Consider the following 22,874-nt stretch of genomic DNA (forward strand, 5'->3'; position numbering starts at 1 on the left):
TGTTTTCAAACTACATAAACTCAAGCTGTTTCTGTACTTCCTTCTCTATGCCTTTGTAGGGTCGAGTTGTTTGCTGACAGTTCAAAAGCCAAAGTACAGGCGGAGCAGTACCTGTCTGCTAACAGTGTAGGACGTCCAGAGGGGCATGGAAAGAGCTTCACTGTAGCCGCTGATGTAGTCACTGTGGTGAAGGATGGAATATTTGGTACGGAAGAGGACAGCAGGTCGGCCGTATGGCAGGTTCCTGCTGTCTGAGAGAGGAAGAGCACAGAGGGACACAGCACAGGGAGGCAGGAGTGTAACAAGACACATTTACAAAAATTCACACTGCAGTGAACCTACAGCAACACATGAAAACTAAAATCCATGATTCATCATGATGCAGTTTCACTTAACAGAAGGAAAATCAAAAAGACACTAAAAGCAAGTTTTACATTGTTTATCTTTAGTTTAGTTTTATCATCTATGGCTGGTATACCTGTATAAAGAACAGGTCACTTGACAATGACAATTTTAGTGGCATCATGAAAAACTGACCATCAATAGCTTGCCTCAGTCGGTGGTTTAGCTCCTCCACTTTGTTCTGTAAGAGACAGAGCCAGAGTGACTCCAGGTTATAGCCTCGTACAAGGGTCACTTTCAAACCTCTCTGGCCCCTACTTTTTACACGCAACTGCAAAAAGATCGGAGATTGAAACAATCTCTTGCCAGAGATCTACATGGGAATCACAAACACAGTGTAGATGAAGTGAAACAGTGCGGGCAGGGCTGGGTCTAATTCACCTCAATCCAAACAACTCTACACACACTGATTTGGTCTAGACTAAGAGGCCTATTAAATGTGAATGTGGAAAGACAGAAGAGCCAATTTGTCAGTAAATGAACTATAGATTTGAGTTAATGATTTGACTGAACTGAAAGTGAACTGACTCCAGCTCTGCAGCAGAAAGCAAAGAAGCAACAAGGTTATTTCAGCTCTCTGTGTCTTTCCTGAGAACCTCAGCTCTCAAGGAAGACACAACAAAGAAATCAGGTATTGATACATTTTTTCTTTTAAATTAAGCAGACACAAATGATCAAATATTCATGGATGATAGGCCCATGCAGATGACTCTTTTTACAGGTTGGCTGTGTAAAAGACAAGTTTAGCTGCACTGTAAAAGCAAAAGTTCTACAAAAAAATAAACAAACAAAAAATTGAAGAACCTTCAGTCACTAGCTGTGTTGTGTCAGTTGCTAAAATCAATCTCACAGAGCAACACACATCCAACCAGCCCAAAGAGTCCCACTCTGTACTACTGTACTACAAAACTAGGCAAGACCAACTGGTCTCAGTATTCCCAGTATCAATGTGGTCCATTAATGGTTAGTGATTGGTGCTGGGAACAGGAGGAGGGCAGTGGCTTCTTGGCAGTGATTTATGGCCAAATTTTACATTTTCATGTGTGCCACAACTGATTTCTGTCTCTTTTTTTGCACAATGACTGGGGGGTTTAACATAAAACAGTACTTCCATGTAAGTGCACTGCCCACCATGTTTTCTGATGAAACCTTAAACACAGAAAAAAATGTCTCCTATTTTGTGGTGAGAGTATCTGCACTGACACCTCAAGGGGTGTCAACCAAACAAAATGTTTGGTTGGCATTTTTGAGATTCTTGTCTGTATTGTCTATCATCATTGGGTTTGTAATCTATTAGGCTTGTGTTAGAGATACAGTCCAGACAATCTCACCATAAGACATTCTTTCCACAAAGTTCTACTTAACAAACTGAACATCAGGACAGTTCCAGCTATCTTGACTGCATAAAGAGAATTTGAATTAGTTTGCTTTCTCTTTTGAACTCAAGATCTTCATTTTTCTCACAGCAGTTTAACTGAACTCTAAATTTGTTTGTTCCTGAATACCAGGTTTGTACTCAAATTCTAGTGGCAACTTTTAGCAGCCAAAATAATCAACTGGTCCTGTTTGCAAAAAGATACATCAAATGATCTTTATGTTTCATCTTTCTCATCTCATTCCAAATACTGACTCCATTCTGAGTCTTTGGATTGGAGATGGTCTTCTTGTTAGGGTGAGAAGTTCCTCATAGTCCCCTCATATCTTATCCCCTTATAGTACTGTGCAAAAATTTTAGGCACTAAAAGTCCAGTGAACTTTTAAAAAATAAAGCCATGGTGTCGTTAAAACAGTACCACCTATCTTTGATACACTTGTGTACAGTTTTTCAGGGTACTTGGCAGATAGATAGTTGGTGGCATCTTAAGGAACTAACTAGAGTTCTTCTGTGAAATTAGGCTGTGTCAGCGTCATCAATCTCTTCTTGTAATCCCAGACTGACTCCATGATGCTGGAATCAAGAATCTCTGGGGGTCTTGTTCCCAAAGATAGATCTTTATGACTACTGTTGAGTGTTTTGTGTCATGCTGCAGAAAATCTGGGCTAATCGGATGCCTCCCTGGTGTTATTGACGGATAATAATTTAAAGTGCCTAAAACTTTTGCACAGTATCTTACATACATATGATTTTACTGCTCACATAAGAGGGCTACAACTTGCAAGTTTGATCACAAAATAATCACCTATTGATTAACTTAGCAAATTACACATTTGAAAGGAATTTGCTATCACCTAACATAACTTATAGTTAGCAGGGGGCACCATTACAGGCGAAGAAGACCATGTTGATTATGGTTTCACTGTTGTTATCACTAATGTAAGTAAGCTGACAGACAAGGCAATCTCCTAAAAAACATTATTCCTTTTAGCAGTCTACAGCAAGCTGGGCCCAGGTCTGCCACTGAGACATCACGGCTGACCTTTTCATCACAGCTGCAGCCCAAGTCATCTGTTCCTGAAGGAACAAGACCGGCTGCTGTTGGCCTGGAAACCTCCTCTGGCATGGTGGGTCTGTATGGGGGGCTTCTGAGCAGGTGGTTCAGACTGCCGTGGGTTCCATTATTGGGGGCTGATTTCAGACCCAGAAGATCTGAGAGTGGAACAAATCAGTCTGCGGTCAGCTAAAAGACTAAATGTTAGTAGTCACTCATAAACACCATTTATTATGTCATTAGCCAAAGCACATATTCAAGCTTAAACATGAAATTGTTTAAAATTAAACACTTGTACTCCCACTCTGACACATCTATCTAAACCCACACACACATCAAAATACTACTTACCACACATGACATTGTAAAGCTCAATGTTTTCAAAGGCTGGAACTTTAGTCTTGAATTTAAATGTAGGTCCATACCCCAAGAAAATAGTCTGAAAATGGAAGGTAATGACACAGGTCACATGATTTGTTAGAGGAAAAAAACAAGAAAAAAAAGATCTATTTTCATAACACCCCAGAATTATTTGTTCAATCATTGAAAATTATACATTAGATTTACAAGATTTAAGACTGTCTTATCTTCACACATGCTTTTTACCTGTATGGGATGTACACACTCTACATCTATTTGCATGTTCATTGTTATCACTGTTTCAGCTTTACATTCTAATATTACAGCACCTTGGAAACTATATACTTGTGATAAAGAACGACAGTCTTGTCAGTACCTGCATGCTGTTGATCTTATTGTCATATCCATGGTCCCCAGAGAAGCCACAGTGCCTCCTCCCTTCAGGGACTTTCCTGTAATGGACAATGGGTCAGAATTTCAGTGGTGTCTCTGTGTATTTGTAACAGGCTAGGTGTTTAGTGTCTTTTCCTTGCTTTAAGGGGATAAATCTGCTGTTACATAGAGAAGTCTGTGTTCTGTACCCTGCGGTCTGTGTGGTTAACAGTGGACAACACATATGCAGAACCTGGGCTAAATGAAAGGTTGAAGTAAAGAGAATGTTGTGAGTGACTGAAGTAATGTTTTTGACTGGCAGTTTGGATTAATATGGCAGAATGAAATCCATAAGAATCTTGTATTATTAACTGTAACATAGATTTTCTATGTCTGATAACGTAGAACCTATTCCTAGTATCATTAGAGTGTATTATTCCACCATTAGGTCTCAGTCTGTGAATACAGACAACTATGGCAAGTTGCGATTGTTTTTAAGTATGGGAACATGGGCAAAACACAACAGAAAAGGAAGAAACAGTACAAAAGTTTGGGTTTTTCAAAATATTCTCATCAATTTCCAAGCACGTTCTTGACAAATACACTACAAAAACATGTAATAGTGCCACTACAAAAGTCAAAAAAATTAACAACAGGGATTTAATGCAGGAGTTTGCATGTTCTCCCCGTGAAGCGTAGGTTCTCTCCAGGTTCTCCGGCTTCCTCCCACAATCCAAAAACATTGTGAGGTTAATTGGTGATTCTAAATTGTCCGTAGGTGTGAATGTGAGTGTGCTTGGTTGTCTGTCTCGAAGTGTAGCCCTGTGATAGACTGGGTGTTATGTCAGAAATGTGAAATGCCTGACTGATGCACTTTTCTTGAACACCAGTTCAGCCCAGGACGCCACACTTTCAAACAACTCAAGCCATAGTTCTCTAATTGCACAAAAAAATTCAACAAATAAAATTAAAAAACCCCAAAACAACTTTTTAGCAAGTGTCCTTTAAAACACTACTTCCAGTTATACACCTTAAAGTATGTGTCTAAGCACGGGTGCGTGTGTCAAGGGGGTAAAGCCACAAGCACGTTGAAAATGTAAATGACTAGCTGACGGGGGAAATAAGACAAACTGTGTTTCATTTGGTGCGAACAGTAAGTTGGTTTGGGATTTACACAGACATCGACTAATGTACATGTGCCTGTGTGTATGTGAGGGAGAGGGAGTGTGTAAACGATCCAGCACTCTGCTCACAGCTCCAGTGCAAACGATTAGCCCGTCTGTCTATCTGAGCTGCACAGAAACCTCAAAGATCTCTTTCATTTAGCAGCCCTGCATGTGTGTGTGTGTGTGTGTGTGTGTGAACTTGAGAGACAGAATGTAGCTCTCCCACGGTTCACTAAGCAAAACAGCATGCCAGCTACATGCTAGATAGCTGTTATTAAACACACACACACACACACACACACACACACACACACACACACACACAGGTTTAGCTGTGGTGGTTTGTTTTCACTTTCAGTCATGATGACTTCATGGTTTACTTTGTCACTGAATCACTGCAGTAAGGCTTTTCACTGCTCTACATCAAACACCTGTCAGAGTTCATTTTAGCATGTCATTAACATTTCAGCAGCTGCCTTGAAAATTATCTGCTTTTTTTTTTTACATGTGTGACTTGGGACAGCACATCGTACAGCTTTTCAGCACTGCATGTGTTAATGATGCGTTGATAGCAGCCCACACTGGCATAAAATGTGCCTTTAAGTAATGCAAGATGTGCAGTAAAAAGCTTCACAGACGGTGGGCTGAGAATGCCACATCCACACTGACTGTACGCAAGGCAGTTTCTTATTATTTTAAAACAGAACTAAATCTCCATCTCTATCTGCAGACTGACTGCTTTGGATTTTTAAAAAAAATCAACTATTGGCTGTCTTTTCAGGTTTTTCCTCACATTATTAGTTCGCTACATAGCTTTAGTAAGGAGGCCTTTTCTGATATTTTCCCAATATTTTAAGCTGGTCAGAAGAGCCATCATTTCTTTAATAAAATTAAATTTTCTGTGGTTTTCCACTTCACATCCATAGGTTTTAGGTGTCTGCAAATGAACTGGTGAAGAAGAGTGTATTAGTGTTCTAGAGCCTTGCATAGACATTTAGTTGCAACGATAACACTTTCTTATGAACATCACACTGAAACAATCAATGGATGTCAATTTTGTCTGGTCTTGGAACACTTGTAAAACATTTTACACAGGTCTAGGATAAGAATTAAAGTGTCTTTGTGTGCAGTGAAGAGGTTTAGTCCATTTCCACTTATTTTTACAAATGTCCTGTTTAGCTTCTAAATACAGGTTGCTGTTATATGGACTGTAGTGCTGGTACTGTACCTGGCAACATGCCACTTCCTCTCAACCAGCAGGTGAATCTCTTCAATGCGGCGATTGTTGGCGTAATGCAGTCTCTTAGGCAGATGCTGTTTCAAGTATGGCTTAAAGTGCTGGTCTGTTTTCTTACACTAGAAGAAAAATACAATCAGTGGTATGTTGATGTTAGAAGGGCCAATCACAGAGGCGACAGACACATCACCTCTCAGTATTTTATTACAAGAGCATAATTAGTTTCTTCTTAAAATTTACAATATGTTATTTTTCACACAGTATACACTTAACTCAAACTCTGTCAGAAAAACCTGGTACTTACCGTTAGATTTGCAACAACAGCTTTAGGGTCATCTGAAAAATGAACAATGGTTAGAACAGTGAAAACTGCCACAAAGCCTTTATAATTCTTTGGAAGTTACACAATAAAACAAGGTATTGCATTGTATATTTTAAATGTTCAAGGGTTAGATGAAGCACTGATTTTCATCCATCCATCTGCCATACCCACTTTTTCCTGTAGAGGGCTTACATAGAGTCAAACCCAGGACCTACTAATTGAGTCGACAGTGCTAACCATTGCAACACCATGCTGCACAACCATTAATGTGGTCTGACAAAACAAGGTTTCTAGCAGCATCCACTGTACTGGATGTACTGTGCACATTGCCAGTGATCAGGTCAGAGGCCTTTTGTTCGTAGGTTTCAAATTATTGTGGCATGTTTGTTGATTGAGGTGTAATGGACCAGAGGTTCAGACTACATTGAGGTCTGTATGAATAAGTGAGGACAGCATTCCTGGATAATGTATCCTAACTATAACTGAGAGAATCACAATAAAGAAACCAACCATCCATCCATTATCTATTCACTGCTTGATCCTCAATAGGGTCGTGGGGGGCTGGAGTCTATCCTAGCTGACTCAGGGTGAAGGCAGGGGACACCCTGGACAGGTCACCAATCTGTCACAGGGCTACCCTTAGAGACAGACAACCAAATACACTCACATTCACACCTACAGACACCTTAGAATCACCAATTGACCTTGGCATGTTTTTGGACTGTGGGAGGAAGCCGGAGAACCTGGAGAGAACCCACGCTGCACGGGGAGAACATGCAAACGCCACGCAGAAAGATCCCAGGTGTCTTCAACGGTACACGAAAAGGGGATCCTCTAGCTGCAAGGCAACGGTGCTAACCACTGAGCCACCTTGCAGCCCAACACAGAAACAAAAGAAGCACAAAAAAATTCTCTTGCTTTCTTACATTTAGGGTTGTTGGGGTATCTGGAGCGTATTCTGCCAAGAGACCCAGGGATGAGGATGATGTCATCAACACTGGTCATGTAGTTACTGAGGAACTCGGTGCGATCACAGTGGGCCTCTTCCATACCTGAGAGTACACAGGAACGTGAGTGGGACTGTGTGCAAATGACTGATAAAACCTAAGCCTATTGCTGGGTTATGAAAGCTGGTTGCATTTTGGATCTGGTTCCTAATAAATAATATACCCAGAATTTTTTAAACTCTAACCAGTGTCCTATGAAACCCTTTATTTTTCCAGGATCGTCATTTTGACATGCATGGAAACAATATCAGCTGTACCTGCTGAATGCTGATGGTGTGACATGGCCACTTAAACTGAAAGCCAAAGATTGTGAGAGAAAAGATGTGTAACTCTGGAATCACTTTACTGCCACTGAACTTTGTGTAGTTCAACAGACTGAGAGTGTACAGAAACATTCAGCTGATTGCAGCACCTTAAATACAGGAAAGTCCCACTGCAGCTACAGGTTGTCAACACTTGTTAGGCTAGCTTCATCAATATTAATATTAAGTAATTTAATACCTGTCCCTAAAACTGCAGTAGTTTCTGACATATCTAAACTGAATCCTTGACTTTAAGTTACTTCAAACTTGAGTGACTCACAGATAATAAAAGCTAAAAAAAAAAAAAAAAAGAAGCTTAAAAATATTATTTGTAATTAGATTTAAAATGATTCAGATTTGACAAAATGCAATTACACCACAACATTAATGAAGTAATGTTCTTCTGTGCAAGCCCTTTTGCTGTGTGAACTGGGGCCGTCTGGACAATCTTCCAGCATGATAATTTAATACCACTGCTTGTGTTTGTGCTGGCGCGTGCTCCTGTACCATGATCCCCCACCAGGATGATGTTGACACAGCGGTGCAGCTTCATCTGCTTAAGCCCATCCATCAGCTGGCCAACGATCCTGTCAATCATCCTCAGAGGGTTGTTCAGCTGGAACACACAAAGGGAGTTGCGATCTTCAAAATGTGCCTGGAGTCTTTTTGATTTGTGTGATTTAGTGTGTACTTTCCACACACATGCCACAATATACATATACAAGTGCACATGTAGATACACAGTACTCACTTCTATGCTCAGGGGCCCCACTCTGTGTCCATACGTGTCTGGTTGTTCAGAGTGCATGGCATAAACATAGGGCCTGGAACAAGAAGCAAGTCGAACTAAAGATGTGTTGTGATTGTTTGAATTTTTTTGACACCGCTGCCAATATAGTGGCACATTTTGGTACAGAGAGCAACACATGACTGTTTTAAACACTTCATTTGGTAGAATAAAAGATGCTTTCTATTGTCCTTTTGTACCAAGGGGATGGTTCAATAAATGAATCGCAATTTAAACACATCAAAAAAGTGTCAAAGGGCAATGCTAACCAATGCTAGTTAGCTTTTAGCAGGACCAGTTTTATTACTTTATTCTACAGTTTAATGTCAGATCCAGCTTTTGTCTTATTTATGAGGTTGTGAGCTGACAGAAGAATAAGAAAACAAAATACTTTAACATAGCTGTACTTTCAGTAAACTAAAGGTTTTAGACACTATGTGATACTCAATGTTAACAACAAGTTTGGGCTACCAATTGAATTTGATTGGAGGGCTTTAAGAGGGTTGGTAGTCTAATTTAATATGAAGCCCATCCATCCATCCATCCATTATCTATACACCGCTTAATCCTCATGAGGGTCGCGGGGGGCTGGAGTCTATCCCAGCCAACTTAGGGTGAAGGCAGAGGACACCCTGGACAGGTTGCCAGTCTGTCGCAGGGCTACACTTAGAGGCAGACAACCAAGCACACTCACATTCACACCTATGGACACTTTAGAAGTACCAATTAAACTCAACATGTTTTTGGACTTGTGGGAAGAAGTCCGAGAACCTGGAGAGAACCCACGCTGCATAGGAAGAACATGCAAACTCCATGCAGAAAGATCCCAGCGCCCCCACCGGGACGCGAACTGGCGACCTTCCTGCTGCAAGGCAACAGTGCTAACCAACTGCGTCACCTTGCAGCCCTAATATGAAGTCATGGAGTAAAAATGCCTCATGGTAATAACAGCTATACTCCAAAAGAAAGTAACAACAATGTATAACAGGAACACTACTACTACTACTTAAAAGTAGTTGGTTGATTTTAACAGTTGTAGTGGCAGTCATAGTGTTACAGTAACAGCAACAATAGTTGTAACCATAAAAGTAGTGGTAGCAATACCTAAAGAAAATTAGAGTGAAAAAGACACTTTAATTTCTATCTCTAAAGAATGTAGAAGACAAATGTCAAACGGACAAAAACAAAAAGTAAAACTGAATTCACCTCTCTCCTTCAGGAAGGTGGAGCCACTGCAGCATGGTAAGTATCCTTCTCTCCAAAGGGATGGCACTGGAACACATATACACAATGACAAACTGTGTCGGATAATACTTTCAAAAAAAAAAACACACACACACACATGCTGACTTGTTGGCTGCTTTTTCTTCACTATGCTCTAGCTCATCTGACTCCATCAATGTTTCCTGGTTAAAAAACCCTTACAGAGCCTGGAGGTGTGTTGCAGTTCTCTTGCTGAAAATCAAATGATGGTCCCACTAACCTCAAAACACATGGTGTGTCGCTGCAGAACGTTGTGGTAACCATATTGGGCAAGAGCTGCCTTTAAATGAATGTTTAACAGTTTCACCATGAATGTTTAATAATGTCACCACCAAAGCAGTACCACAGTCTCCTCCGAGCAGCCGTTGGTGACATGCATCTGCTGCTTCAACTCCGTGAACCACTGATGTGGGCTCTACTCTGAGGTGCTGTTTATTGTTGATTTCTAAGGCTGGTAACTGCAATGAACTTCTCCTCTGCAGCAGAGGGAACTTGGGGACTGTCCTAATGAGAGACAGCTTCAACAGTGGTTGATGTTTTTTGTGACTGCATTTGCCATATCATGAATTACTAAAATAACAGAGCTATTTGCTGTACACAACTGATGGTCTCAAATGCCCAAAGGCTCCCAGTTAACTGAAAAAAAGACCTCATGAAGCTAGTTAACATATTGCCAAGACTGTGCAAACATCAAGACAAACAGTAGGTATAAGGAAAATCCCTTAAATGAGTGGGCGCGTCTAAACCCCACTGAAGGTGGGTAACATACCTGACTCAAATTCTGATACCCTGCTGCCCTTGTGAACCAATAAACCACTAAACTCCAAATTGTTCCTTTAACTCTCAGAGTCTCATTAAGTTGAGGGTTGTAGAGTAAAACAAATTTAAAGCCCTCTTGCTGTTTAAAGTGTCTCACAGTCAAAGACTGCCTGTGTAGTGATGAGGCCACCAACCAAGCTGCTGGCTGTCATACAGTCCACAGCTGTCAACCATCAAGCCCAGGACTGAGGCGGTGAACGGGGCTTGATGTACGAGGCATGGTGGGAGGGGGGTATAGGGGAACACCAAGGTGTGGTCACACTGTTTTAACACTTGACAGGAGGCGTTTCTCTCCATGTCTGCTCTCATTCTGTGCTTTTGTCTATGTTGACACTTTCAACTCCATTTTCCCTCCTCCTACTGTGTGTTTTATACACTCAACCTCTCTTTTTCTCTTTCGTTTTTTCTATACTTCCCTTTTCTCTGCTTGTTCTTAATGTGGTGGCCTCCCAGAAAGCCGAACCCAGCACAGACCTTCAACTAGTCAGCCAGTCATTTAGCAACAATCCCCGGTCCCCATTACCATGCCAATGCCCACAGTGGTACTATATCACCAAACTATGTAATGCGTTGTATAAAAAGTCTTTTTCTGGCACACACAAATGTCAGCAGAGACTTCCACTCTCTGTCATATGTACACTCATGTCTCTTTCTCACACACCTCTGTCAGTGCCAAGTGCAAGAAAAGCAACGTAAACCACACTTTGGCCCCAGTGGTTCTACGGAGTGGCACGTCTGCGACCCTGGTTCACAGAGGAATCCTGCGCAGTGTAAACAGGCCCATTTGCACAAATTGCTGTAAAAACAGCCCAGCGCCATCCCACTGCCAAAATGTACCTCCCACTTCATAAAAGCCGTCTCTGTGCTGATAAATGTGGGCTCCTTTGTGTTCCACATAGGCTGCAGGTCAAGCAGCCTGAATGCACAGCAGGAACATGAACGGGCATGTTCTAATGACTTGGACAACTATCACCACCAAATAATTTACGACACATTATCACCAAACATGTTTATTTAAACTGTGGAGGGTTTACATTTTGATTAGGAAAGTGAGGAAAAATGCCAAATGATCATTAGGGCTAAGTCCTCTAAGTAATGTCAGTGATATGTAACTCAGCTGATTATTATAAGCGTGGACATACCTATGGTCAAAAGCTTAAAAAAAAAACAAAAAAAAAAAACACCTACACATTTAAGGGCTTTTCTTTGTTTTTACTATTTTCTAAAATCCAGAACAAACTGAGGACAAACATTACCACATTACCCCATTTGTTTACTCCATCCATCATAGCACAAATGGAATAGTGTGAGAAACAATAAAGTGTGAAACTGAAATATGTTTCATATTTTAGATTCCTCAAACTATCCACTGTTTGTCTTGGAGACAGCTTGGCACAATGTTGGCAGTATGTTAACCAGCTTACACCTGGAATGGTTTTCTATCAACAGGTGCAGAAGAAAAGCAGCCAACAAGTGCTCAGCATATGTGGGAACTCCTTCAAAACTGCTGAAAAAGCTCCAGGTGATGGAGCTGGTTGAGAGAATGAAGAGTGAGCAAAGCTGGTATCAAAGCCAAAGGTGCCTACTTTGAAAACTAAAATGTAAAATATATTTTCTTTTGTTTACCCAATATTCAATATATGGTATTTCATAGTTCTAATGTCTTCACTTTGGCTGTACACTGTCGACAGCAGTAAAACCCTTGGCTTTATTGGCACAAGAAGCTCTGGTCAGCAGAAAGAGTCATCACACATCACACTGTTTGAGCTCGTAAAATATACCAAACAATACACACTCACATTACATTAGTTACAGTGAATCAGATTCTATTCTAAGGTTGTTAGGTCACCTTGCTTAAACAAACAAATCCAATTTAGCAAAATTTGGTGTAATAAACTCCCTGTGAAGGTTGTTTAAACTCTATTTTACTTGTAATTGAGCAAAGTGATCCATTAATACAGTATGCCAAAGTCAATTATTCTTAAGTAAATCAGACCATGTGAAACAGAGCGTATACATTATTAGTTTACCATTGTGTTATTGCTGCCCAGTGCAGCAGTGTGTTGCAATGGTCCAGCCTACACGCGGTCAATGTTTGTTTCATGTCATTTATTATTTCCATTCCACTCGGAGCTGGAAAATACCACTCCCAACTAGCAATTTTTGTGTTTTTTTTTTGTGTTTCAGTATTAATACTCTCCTAAAAAGATGCTCAGATAGGGCTTAAGACAGAGGTATGGTAGCATATCTGCATATTGCTTTTTGAAGAAAGCTGGAAATCCAACATATCTGATTTAAAAAAAATATTTCAACTGGGGTTAGTACATTACAATACAGAACTTTACATAGTCATGGTTCTGGACATCTAACGTCCATGAGTCAACAAACGGAGATTGAATGACACTGGGAATTATTTTTCTATGCAGAGCCTTGACTGTCCTAATTTGAAGGATTATTTCAGTTGAGACACTATTTTACCAGCCCACAACTTCAAGGTTATGTGTATGTATGTGTGTGTCTGCTGACTTACACGGGCCAAAAGAAGGTGGCAGCCTTCACTCCCTGTTTGAGTGCTGTGATCCAGATCTAGACAAACAGTGCAGTCTCATTATTTTATCAGGCTGACACAGTTTATTAGTTTATTAGGATACTGCTGAAGCATTACCCTGAACACAAACAATAACATGAAAATGAGGAATCCAAGGTCAGTGTATGCTACAGTGTGCTGAGAAGATTATCCCACTGTGTGTGGGAAGAAACTAACTTCTGTTCCTGCATCTAATACAAAACCATACATCGTGGGTTGCTGGTGCTTGTCAAGTATTTTGAAAGATACTGGTAAAGCCATGGTAGTTAACGATGCATCCTGACTTAATATTCAGAACAAATTGTGTATTCTAGTCCAGGTTTGTTCTTTGAGTAAATCCACAAAAACTATAAATTCAGGATTTTGGTCTTGTTATTGAGCAAAGAGTGATCTAAGCTTTCATTAATAACATGTTAACATCTACTATTAAAGTGGATAATAAAGTCGATTAAATTGGTTTGGTTTAGTAGACCTCAGTCCTGCTGTAGGTGCTTCATAAGGAAAGTGTTTCCCGTTTCCTAATTGTACTTACTGGTTGTCCTCCCCACCAGCGGTGATTCAGTTTCTCTCGGCTCCTCAGGGTGAAAGTTGCATCAAACACTGGGTCGAACATAGAGTTTCCAACAATACCATGAGACTCTGGGTAGAGACCCTAAGACAGATTCAAAATTATAAAGTTAATGAAGTTTGCCATTTCACAACTGTACTGAATTAATTCTATATCCTGTGATACCTTCAAATATTTAAAGATCAGCGTAAGTGTGTGAATTTCATATTTTCAGTGCAATTGGTAGTCATTTTACAGCATTTTTAAGGTACTTGTACGTCATTTAATTAGTTTTTTCTAACTGTACTTCCCCTGAACTGCATTTCCGAGGGAGCCACAGTAGATTATATTACCCTACATTTATTCAGCAGCAATAGGCATTATTTACATTATAAATTTTACATACAAAACTAGTTAAGACGACAAGTGAGCTAGGGTTCACCACTTGATAAGTTTAACTTCATGTTACCAGACTTAGTTCAGATTTCTTCAGTCTAAGCTGTATTTTGAGCTTAAGCTTGATGTTAGCATGCTATACCTGTTGATAATACAGAGTTGCCAACTCTCTCCCTTCTTGGCCTGAGCTACTTTCAGGCTGTCTCACGCTCTCCTGCTGCCCGAAGAAATCTCACAGCAAATAAGAGGAAACCTCAAAGCTCCTGCTTTATGAAAAATATATAAAAGTCTGAACCTTAGGCTGTGTTTCACATTTCAACAACAATATTGGTCCAAAACCATTACAGAGAGCACAAAAAGATAGTTTGTCTGGCATGAGTGAGGCAAATACACAGACCTCTCCAAATCCATAAAACACCATTTATGTATTTTGCCTCATTCACTTTGCTTTTTAGTTTTGCATCTATTGCAAGTTGTAATATACAAAAGAATATAATGGCAGACAGAGTATGTAGCAAGTCCAATCAAAGAGACATATAATGAACACTATCCGGGTTTTGCCAAAACAGGAGCTAACAGGAGCTGAGGTTTTGCTTGATGTTTGTAAGAGCCTTCCCTGTCACAATAGTTGCGGCATCATACAGCAACAGAAACAATAAGAACATCTTCAAGATGAGAGAGTTGGAGCACAACAGCAGTTTGTTGTAGGGTTGTGACAATAACACTACGTGGTATAGTCTTAATTAGTGATGACAAAGTAAGTGCTCTGTGCCAAAACCTACCGTAGCCAGTGAGTAGAGGTTGGGGAAGGTTTTGGAGGGGTAAACAGGCCTCATGTAGGGAGCATGGGTTCCACATGTTCCTAAAAAAGGACAACAAAAAAAATCCTAGATTAGTGCAGATGCACTCACTAATGGTACAGAATCCACTGGAAATGGTCTGTCTTTGTTTGCTGCTCCATAAATCTGTCCACAATGCACCACATCCTCCCCACTTCTTACCACTGACAGGGTAAAACTAAAGCAAAATCCCTCTTCTAAATAATCCCTCCTGTGCAGGTCTTACTGAGTTTCTCAATGTTGGGTATGACGCTGCTCCCTCTCTTCACATACGAAGCTCTAAATCCATCCACTGAAAGCATGATGAGCGGTGGACGCACAAACCTGCACATGCACCATTAGAGAAAAAAATGCATGAAATCAAACGTGGTCAACCTTGTTCAGCCCTCTTCCCCTTTGATTTAAACATACCCAGCAGGACAATCGGCAGTCTTGATGTCCTCACATTCATCCTGCAGCCATGAAGTGTCTCCTGAAGGAATATGGTCAGAGAGATTAACAGAGATAAAGTGATGTATGATCACAGTAAGCTATGCATGCTCACATAGTTAAGGACAGTTCTGCAGTACTTTACTTTATGCTACTTTACACTCTTCGACTCCACTATATCTACAAGGACTTAAATGTGAAAAAAACAAAGCAGAAACAAAACGTGAACAACACAACACATAGTTAAAGATTTAACTAACTTTTCACAACCTTTTTGGGTTGTGGAAAAAAAAAAACATCTATTAATGCCCCTTAGACAGGTTTTGTCATTGTCACCAAAAAGAGACATTTTCCTTCTGAAATTAAAAATATTTATGTAAACAACTCATTTTAGGCCCAAGAAGGTAAAGCTACTCTAGAGATTAGAACCGAGAAAAGTCTGAAAAATGAATCAAATATAAGCTATTGCTAAGCATCAGGTGCTTTATGCATTACAAAATTTAAACAGGTTTCACCATTAAAACTAAAAGCTTTGTCCACACCAATGTGGATATTTTGCAAAGCGAACATCTTCTCTAAATTTCTCCCTCTCCACCACATGTAAACAGAGGTTTGGCCACTCAACAAAGGTTTTTTTTTTTTTAAAGGCATTTTGAAGGTGCAGTTTCTTAAAAACTCTGGTGCACTGATAGAAATTTTCAAGGCCATTACCACTACCATTTGTCTATCTGATTATACCAATATGATAGCCAAGGACGTTAATGTTAGAAAAGAAAAAATGTAAGGAAGAAACTAAACATATTTTTGATTGAAAAGTGTATTTTTCTAACATCAAGATTTATCCACAATTTTAACAATGCGTTAATTCAATGTAAACTTGCTTCTGTTTGTTTTTTTAATCTTTGTAATATGTAGATTAATAAAAACTGGCCCGTATCTCCTTATTGACAAGCAGGTAAAGGTACAAAACCTATTTGAATAATGTTGTGTAATGTCGCACAAAATAAATGTTATCTGAAGGCCCAACATTTAAAGAATTATAGGACATACAGGGTATTTTAAGTTGCAAACCTTTGCACAGTTTCTTGTAGTTGGTACAACAGTCTCCTCTGGACAGACAGTCATCAGAGCAGTGACAGGCATGTTGTTCGTTTCGAGTCTCCCCACATCGATCCTTACTGCACTCATAGCCCCCTTCTGTATAGGAAGACCATAGGAGGGACAAGAGTTGAAAGGATGAAAAGAGGAATGAAAGCTGTTATATTAGTGTAACTGTGGTTTAACGGCACAGTGAGCCGGTAACAGCACGGGACCAACTATGACTACGTAGTCTGTGTTTTAAACATTCCTCAAAATGAAACATAGATCGAAGGAAGAATTGACACTGTCAGGGTAAAGATTAGGGTAAACCCACAAAAAGAAGCATATCATCATTTTCAGGCATAGAGACAATTATGGTGTCAAGACAGTGGTGAGTCAAAGACCACCAGGTTAAAGGAGTGAACAAAAAAATCAGATCACTAACAGCAGGGAAAATGTTCAGCAAATGACAACAAACACAGACCTTGCTCAAAAAGTAAGAAACCGTCAACATCTCATTAGTAAGGCAATGAGTAACTACAGCCTGCAGATGTTGCACAACGTAGAGTATTTCCCTCTAAAATGTAGAAAGGCAGGTGTATAAAATCTTATAGAATGAAAATACTCAATAAATGTATCTCAGGTTTCAAAAATGTTGACAGATGTTAAATAGAATATAGAGCATATCTATGAACTGAAAGGTACCCAGTATCATTCCCTTGTAAACAAAAGTTATGTTTATCCCCAATGTCTCTAACCCTTACCCACCATGGACAGCCATGTTTTTATAGATAAACTTAACACTGGCTCTAGAGTGCCTTCTGTTTTTAGTAAATGTAATGGTCACAACAGAGTCTCCTTTCTAGCTTAAAGGGAAAGATGGAGCAAGGGCTGTTGAGTTGGTTGCAATCTGCAACCTCTCCACTAGATCCAAAATCACTAAATCCTATACACTGGACCTTTAAAGCTTATGATTAATTACAGCCACTGATTTTATAAAAAGCCTAAAAAGTTATTTTTAATAGTATATCTTTTCAGTCTGCAGGGCACAAGGACAACAGTATCTAAAAGGTAGCTTACTTAAATAAAATCACATGTCTGCTAAGTTAGGCTAGTTAGCTTTTAGCAACACTAGCTTATCTGGTGTTACTTTTTCTCCATTAGGATTAAATTCAGCTTCTACATTATTTGTGTGACATAACAGACTCAACTACCCAAGTGTGGGAGCATCAACAAAGATTTTTCAAATACAAGAAACAGAAAAAATAGCCTCAACTCAGGGTATCTCTCCATTTACTAATGACATAACCAGTCAATGCAGTTTTTTTTGTTTGTTTTGTTTGTTATATTATTCTTTGTATTTTCACAAAACATACACTTTTTTACAAAGTCCTATTTATATGGTAAAAAAAATGTTCAAAAAGTCGTAATCAGGTTTAAACTCAGGTTTAAGTAAATGTATTACATTGATGTAATAATAAACACTTCACTCTGTGCAATACCCAATTACCACTCTGCTATGGCAATTGGTTTTCAAATTGTCCTTTTTTTATTGTTTTTTAAATCGTATTTTATAAGGTTGTACAAAGTATTATAAATACATATGTCTTGTATGTCTTATAATGTATATTGCTGGTGCACCTCAGGGGCAGCTCTTTAAATTTCATTGTACTTGTATAATGATAATAAAGATGTTCTGTTCTATTCTATTCTATTCTACTCTATTCTATTCTATTCTATGTGTGGTGACTTTTTAGTCAGGTTTTGTCTGTTCTGCCTGTACATGCACATGCATTCTGTTGTAAGACAAACAAAGCAGGCACCCACTCATGAATCTTGAGTGCTCCATAGCGCTACTACAGGGGATTACTAACGGCGTGTTCCTGACTCCTGTTAAACATTTAGACAATTGTTCTCCTGTTCATATCTCTGTTTTCTGTAACATATATGTTGCCAGTACTGTATAGTAAATCAAGCACAACCTGTTTTCGCTTACTTTCCCAAACAGAAACAGGAGAGTAACAGCAACCACACAAAAGTTGCATTACATGTCAAAGAAAATTCTTGACCACCTGATAAATATTACATATCGGATCACCAAGGATTTCCTCCAGCTCAGTGACAAAAAAAAAAAAATCTGAGACTGTTTAATTTGATTTCCTCAACCTAACCTGCAACATCAAGCGCATGAGTGTCTTTTTGTTTACATAAAACAAGCTGCCAGAAATCTAGGAGTCATCTTCTTTTTTCAAACAAAACAACAAAATGTGCACTTCTGTTTTTATAATGCCTTTGGAATATCTCTAAGTTAAAATCAGTGAGTTTAAACCATAATACTTTTTCTTTACTTACACCGAACAGAATATATATTAGGAGCTGGACAATGTTAAGGACACACACATCGGAGGACAAGCAGAAAGGTTGGGGGATTACCTGTTCTGAGGCAAAGCTGGTCAAAGTCAGAGCAGCAGCCATTGTAGGTCTTGCACAGGTTGTCGCAGCGACAGTTTGGTGGCTCCAACTCAACCAGCTCAAAACACCTGTTCCTGCAGGAGCCGGAGGTCGGCACGTACTGAGACGCCGAGCGAGCTGGAAAAAATATGAAACACAGACTGTTGTAGATTTTTCTGGCATCTTTTATGTCATTTTCTCTAAAACACAGGTTACAGCTGCACTAAGTAGACTTGCATGCCAAACACCGCTGGACCACTGCACACATTGTACAATAACAAGTTTCTTAACTACAAGCATTTAACTGTGATTTGTGATTAAAGCTGACCAATTTCTTTGAAGTAGGCTGTATACAAGAATCGTGGAAGTAGAAACATGAACAACATCAGTCTGAAATATTTATGAATAAATAACATTATGACAAGACCCAAGGTATGCAATCAGAAAAACGGCTGATACATTTAAGAGTTGAAAAAAGTAATCTGGACACATATGAATGTGATTAGGTGCTAAAGGTATCGCTAGTCATACTGCTATTTACGTCTCTTAATTCCTTCCCTAAGGTGTTAACCTGAATCGTAGTTGGTTAAAACCTTGTTCATAAAAATACAATCCCAGATTCTAATAGAGCTCCCAACGGGGCTCACAAATGTCCAGCTAGCTAACTCAACATTGTTTATGTGTGCGTTTTAACACATTAATAGTGAACTGGGACAACGTTTTAGCATTTTGTGGCTCGGTGCTATAACAAAGTAAAAGAAAACATCATTGAATTTACTGAACATTGTCCAAATACTTGAAAAAACTGCACTGTGCACATACCTTTAAAGGAAATAGGGTATAATAACTGTGACAAAAGGTCTGTATGCGCCATGTGCCAAACTCAAGTTACTAAACTTTAACTCTTCACCTGGGATCCAAACTGTGCTAATGTTGTCTGACTATGGGGACACTCGGTTTCCCAAGGACACAATAATGCATTTGTCCACTTAATATCCAAAAGAGCACGGCCCATTTTGGCTCCTAACCAACAGTATGAGAACCCCCACTGGCCTAACTGAAGACATCCTGGACATCTGAGAGTGAGACAGAGTGAACTTATTGCTACATTTCTAACAACATACTCCTTGTGCGCTCGTTCATGAAAAAACAACCCTCCTCACCGAGAGAACCTGAGGATGCCAATAGAAGTTTTTCAACGTGCATTTATGTGTTCCTGTATGGATGTCTATGCAAGTTTTTGCAGAGTGCATGTGACTGTGCATATGTACTTTGTGTGAAGGAACTGAGGTGTTGCACTTGAAATTATTTAAACTGCCCATCTAGCTGGCACAACAGAGTACAGTGTGTGTCGAGTAACAGCAATGCTTCAGCACCCTCTTTCCCATAGTGCATCTCAGCTTAAACCATGAAAAGTGTCTTTTAACGACAACAGCAGCAAAATCACACAATAACGGCAGCACGTCTTGATGACTAAATTTAAAGCTAAGCAAAGGTCAAGTCATTTAAAAAAAAAAAAAAACGATATAAAAATTCTTTATTCATTCTGAATTTCATAAAAAGTCTGTAGTGGGGGGCTGAGGTTTAAACTAGATATTCTACCCAAAATACACACCTTTAACAAATTTTATGCCAAATGCATAAACACAGCCAAAATTATCTAAAAATCTAAATAAAAATGTCCTCATGGGCGCATGAGGTTTAACCTTTCTGAAGTCAAAAACAGACTTTCACAGTCAATGGACATTTTCCCAAGCATACGTTTTGACTTGTTTTGTAGAAAAAACAGAGGTGTTGTTACTCATAACATCAACAATGGCTCAGCTCTGTGCAAGGGCCTTCCTTCACTTATCCATCTCTTTTCACATACAGTATATAAACACTCCATTGCTTAGTCTATAGAGTGAGTTCTGACAAATCATTCAATACATACAGTTAGGTCATCCTCATAAATATAATCACTGTCCTGTTATAACCTGAGCAGCACATAGGTCAACCAGCAGCTTATTACAGCTTTTTAAAATTATTATTGTCAAGCAACATGTGAGGCAGCATAAGTTGTTTTAGCCAAAGCCCCAAAACAGCATCCGTTCTCTTTCAAGAAACAGAATTTTTGATGGCCATAGCATTAATGAAGCAAAAAAAAAAAAAAAAAGGGAAAAGGTCAGTTGATGTAGCTACAGAGCCAAAAATTTTTTTTTATCAAAATATGAAAGAGGTCAGGGTGGTGGATGGGTCAATCAAACATTGGACTTGAACACAGCTGACTTTGGTGAAATGTCCAGGTTTATAGTGTGCCTCGCCAATTGCTCCTTCTGCATTAAAGTAGCAGCAGAGAAACTCCACAAAAGGCTGCAGCCATCATCTGCTGCTGTGACAGCCTGCACAGTTACTGCACGGTGCAGCAAAACTCTGTGCTGACAGGGTTTGAGAATTCTGGAGGAAAATGAGCTCCAATGCTCTCTTAATATTGACTCAAGGTAGAGCAGCACAAACACACTCTCTCTCCTGAAAAAAACACGTGGGCTGCCCAATCACGACCTCACAGGGTCACAGTGATCCGTTGTAACTCCCCCCATCAGCACCACCACATGCTCTGCTCACTCATTTCATATGCGCTGGCAGACACTTCCTCACCCAGCAAATAAACGGAGCAGGAGAAATTCCACCGAAGCTGCCGTTGCTGGTTCCCATCTAAGTGCATGTTGTTCGTGTTCAGAGTAGTGATCGTGGAGATTGGATTCCGCTTGACATCTGGGAGACTGATTGCATTTGAAGCTCACATTGAGTTCAACATTACGCTGCTCTAAAAACAACCTCAAAAGTTGTTTCTTGCTTGCGCCTACAACCTGGAGAGTAGCTCCAGGCATGTCCTACCTACACTAGGCCAAAATACATTAATGTGTGTCCAAAACACACTTTCAGATTGCCTGTGCTTGAGCCACTTTGGCAAAGAAATTAAAGGTGTAAGTTTTTTTTTTCCTTTTTCGTGTTTGCATGGCTGAACACGTGTGTAAAACACAGTTCTGAAAAGCTTTCACATTAGCTTAATGCTCCAAAAGACCATGTTTGAATTATTCAATTTCCACTTTGCTCTAAACAACTACACAGTACTTGTAGTGTGGTGATGCAAAGTTAGCAGTTACTGTATTTTCAGAATGGATTCATTGTTAATGTTTTTCTGTTATTGTGCACAAAATGTTAGAAAAATGTCTATCAACAGTGAAAATCCTTAAGAAAATCAAGCAACTGCAGTGTTGGGCATTTTTGCTTGACAAAAGAATTAAAGGATTGGATGTCAAAGAAGTCTTTGACTACTATTGTGTTCTTTGACTTTTGACTGATTTATTGTGACAGCCCTGAGGTGGTGCAATGATTATTGATCAACTGGGCTTTCTCCCACAAGTCCAAAAACATGTCTCTAAGTGTATCCCTGCGATAGACTGGCAACCTGTCCAGGGTGTCCCCTGCCTTCGCCCTAAGCTGGCTGGGATAGACTCCAGCCCCCCTGCGACCCTAGTGAGGATTAAGTGGAATATAGATGATGGATGGACAATGTCCAATCCAATTTCCTATACATCATCATTACTGTCTTTTGACTCATGTTTCACCATATTGAGCAACAATGTACGTGTGACTCAGCTAAATAAACATATGGATGCAGTTTGCAGTGCAGGGTTTGCTTACACACAGGATCAGTTTTGATGCTAAACTCAGGTTGCCACTTTACTAACAAAAGTGTGCTACTCAACCAGAAAATGACACCTCTGCACAAAGAGGCAACAAATGGAGAGTCAACATTATTTCTGCAATTTGATTTAACTGAGGCTGTTTTAATTAGGACATAACAGAACTGGATGAAAAAACGCACTCACTTTACCTGAAATCATTGAATCAGTTAACCAGCCCTGCTAAACTAAGGGATCGATCATCTGTCATTTTTTGAGTACATATTTGAAACATTAACATAATAAATGTGATTGTAACTGAATATAGTTATGCTCTCAGTAAACTGGGATTAAGCCCTCTCTGTAGTGGTGGGTGAATGCTGGCATCTACAGTTTGCTTACATGTGGAAC

General features: G+C 39.6%; 1 protein-coding gene across 3 annotated transcripts in view; it reads right to left on the reverse strand.

Moving 5' to 3' along the window:
• The window catches only part of enpp2 (ectonucleotide pyrophosphatase/phosphodiesterase 2), a 32,675-nt gene that overhangs the window by 7,568 nt on the left and 2,233 nt on the right, over positions 1-22,874 (reverse strand). The window contains exons 3-20 of one of the 3 annotated variants that reach the window (XM_008300763.1): positions 18,778-18,933; positions 16,336-16,461; positions 15,247-15,307; positions 15,062-15,159; positions 14,779-14,858; positions 13,586-13,705; positions 12,997-13,052; positions 9,591-9,656; positions 8,349-8,421; positions 8,105-8,213; positions 7,215-7,340; positions 6,271-6,302; positions 5,958-6,085; positions 3,568-3,643; positions 3,183-3,270; positions 2,820-2,989; positions 538-583; positions 112-251 (exon numbers count right to left, since the gene is read on the reverse strand). In XM_008300763.1, coding sequence (XP_008298985.1) covers positions 112-251; positions 538-583; positions 2,820-2,989; positions 3,183-3,270; positions 3,568-3,643; positions 5,958-6,085; positions 6,271-6,302; positions 7,215-7,340; positions 8,105-8,213; positions 8,349-8,421; positions 9,591-9,656; positions 12,997-13,052; positions 13,586-13,705; positions 14,779-14,858; positions 15,062-15,159; positions 15,247-15,307; positions 16,336-16,461; positions 18,778-18,933 — 1,751 coding nt within the window. Of the gene's footprint in view, positions 1-111; positions 252-537; positions 674-2,819; positions 2,990-3,182; positions 3,271-3,567; positions 3,644-5,957; positions 6,086-6,270; positions 6,303-7,214; positions 7,341-8,104; positions 8,422-9,590; positions 9,657-12,996; positions 13,053-13,585; positions 13,706-14,778; positions 14,859-15,061; positions 15,160-15,246; positions 15,308-16,335; positions 16,462-18,777; positions 18,934-22,874 lie in introns of all 3 variants that reach the window. The other 2 variants (XM_008300762.1, XM_008300761.1) reach the window with 2 other exon arrangements.

This window comes from Stegastes partitus, unplaced genomic scaffold, assembly GCF_000690725.1.
Source record: "Stegastes partitus isolate 25-593 unplaced genomic scaffold, Stegastes_partitus-1.0.2 Scaffold1585, whole genome shotgun sequence".
NCBI lineage: Eukaryota > Metazoa > Chordata > Actinopteri > Pomacentridae > Stegastes > Stegastes partitus.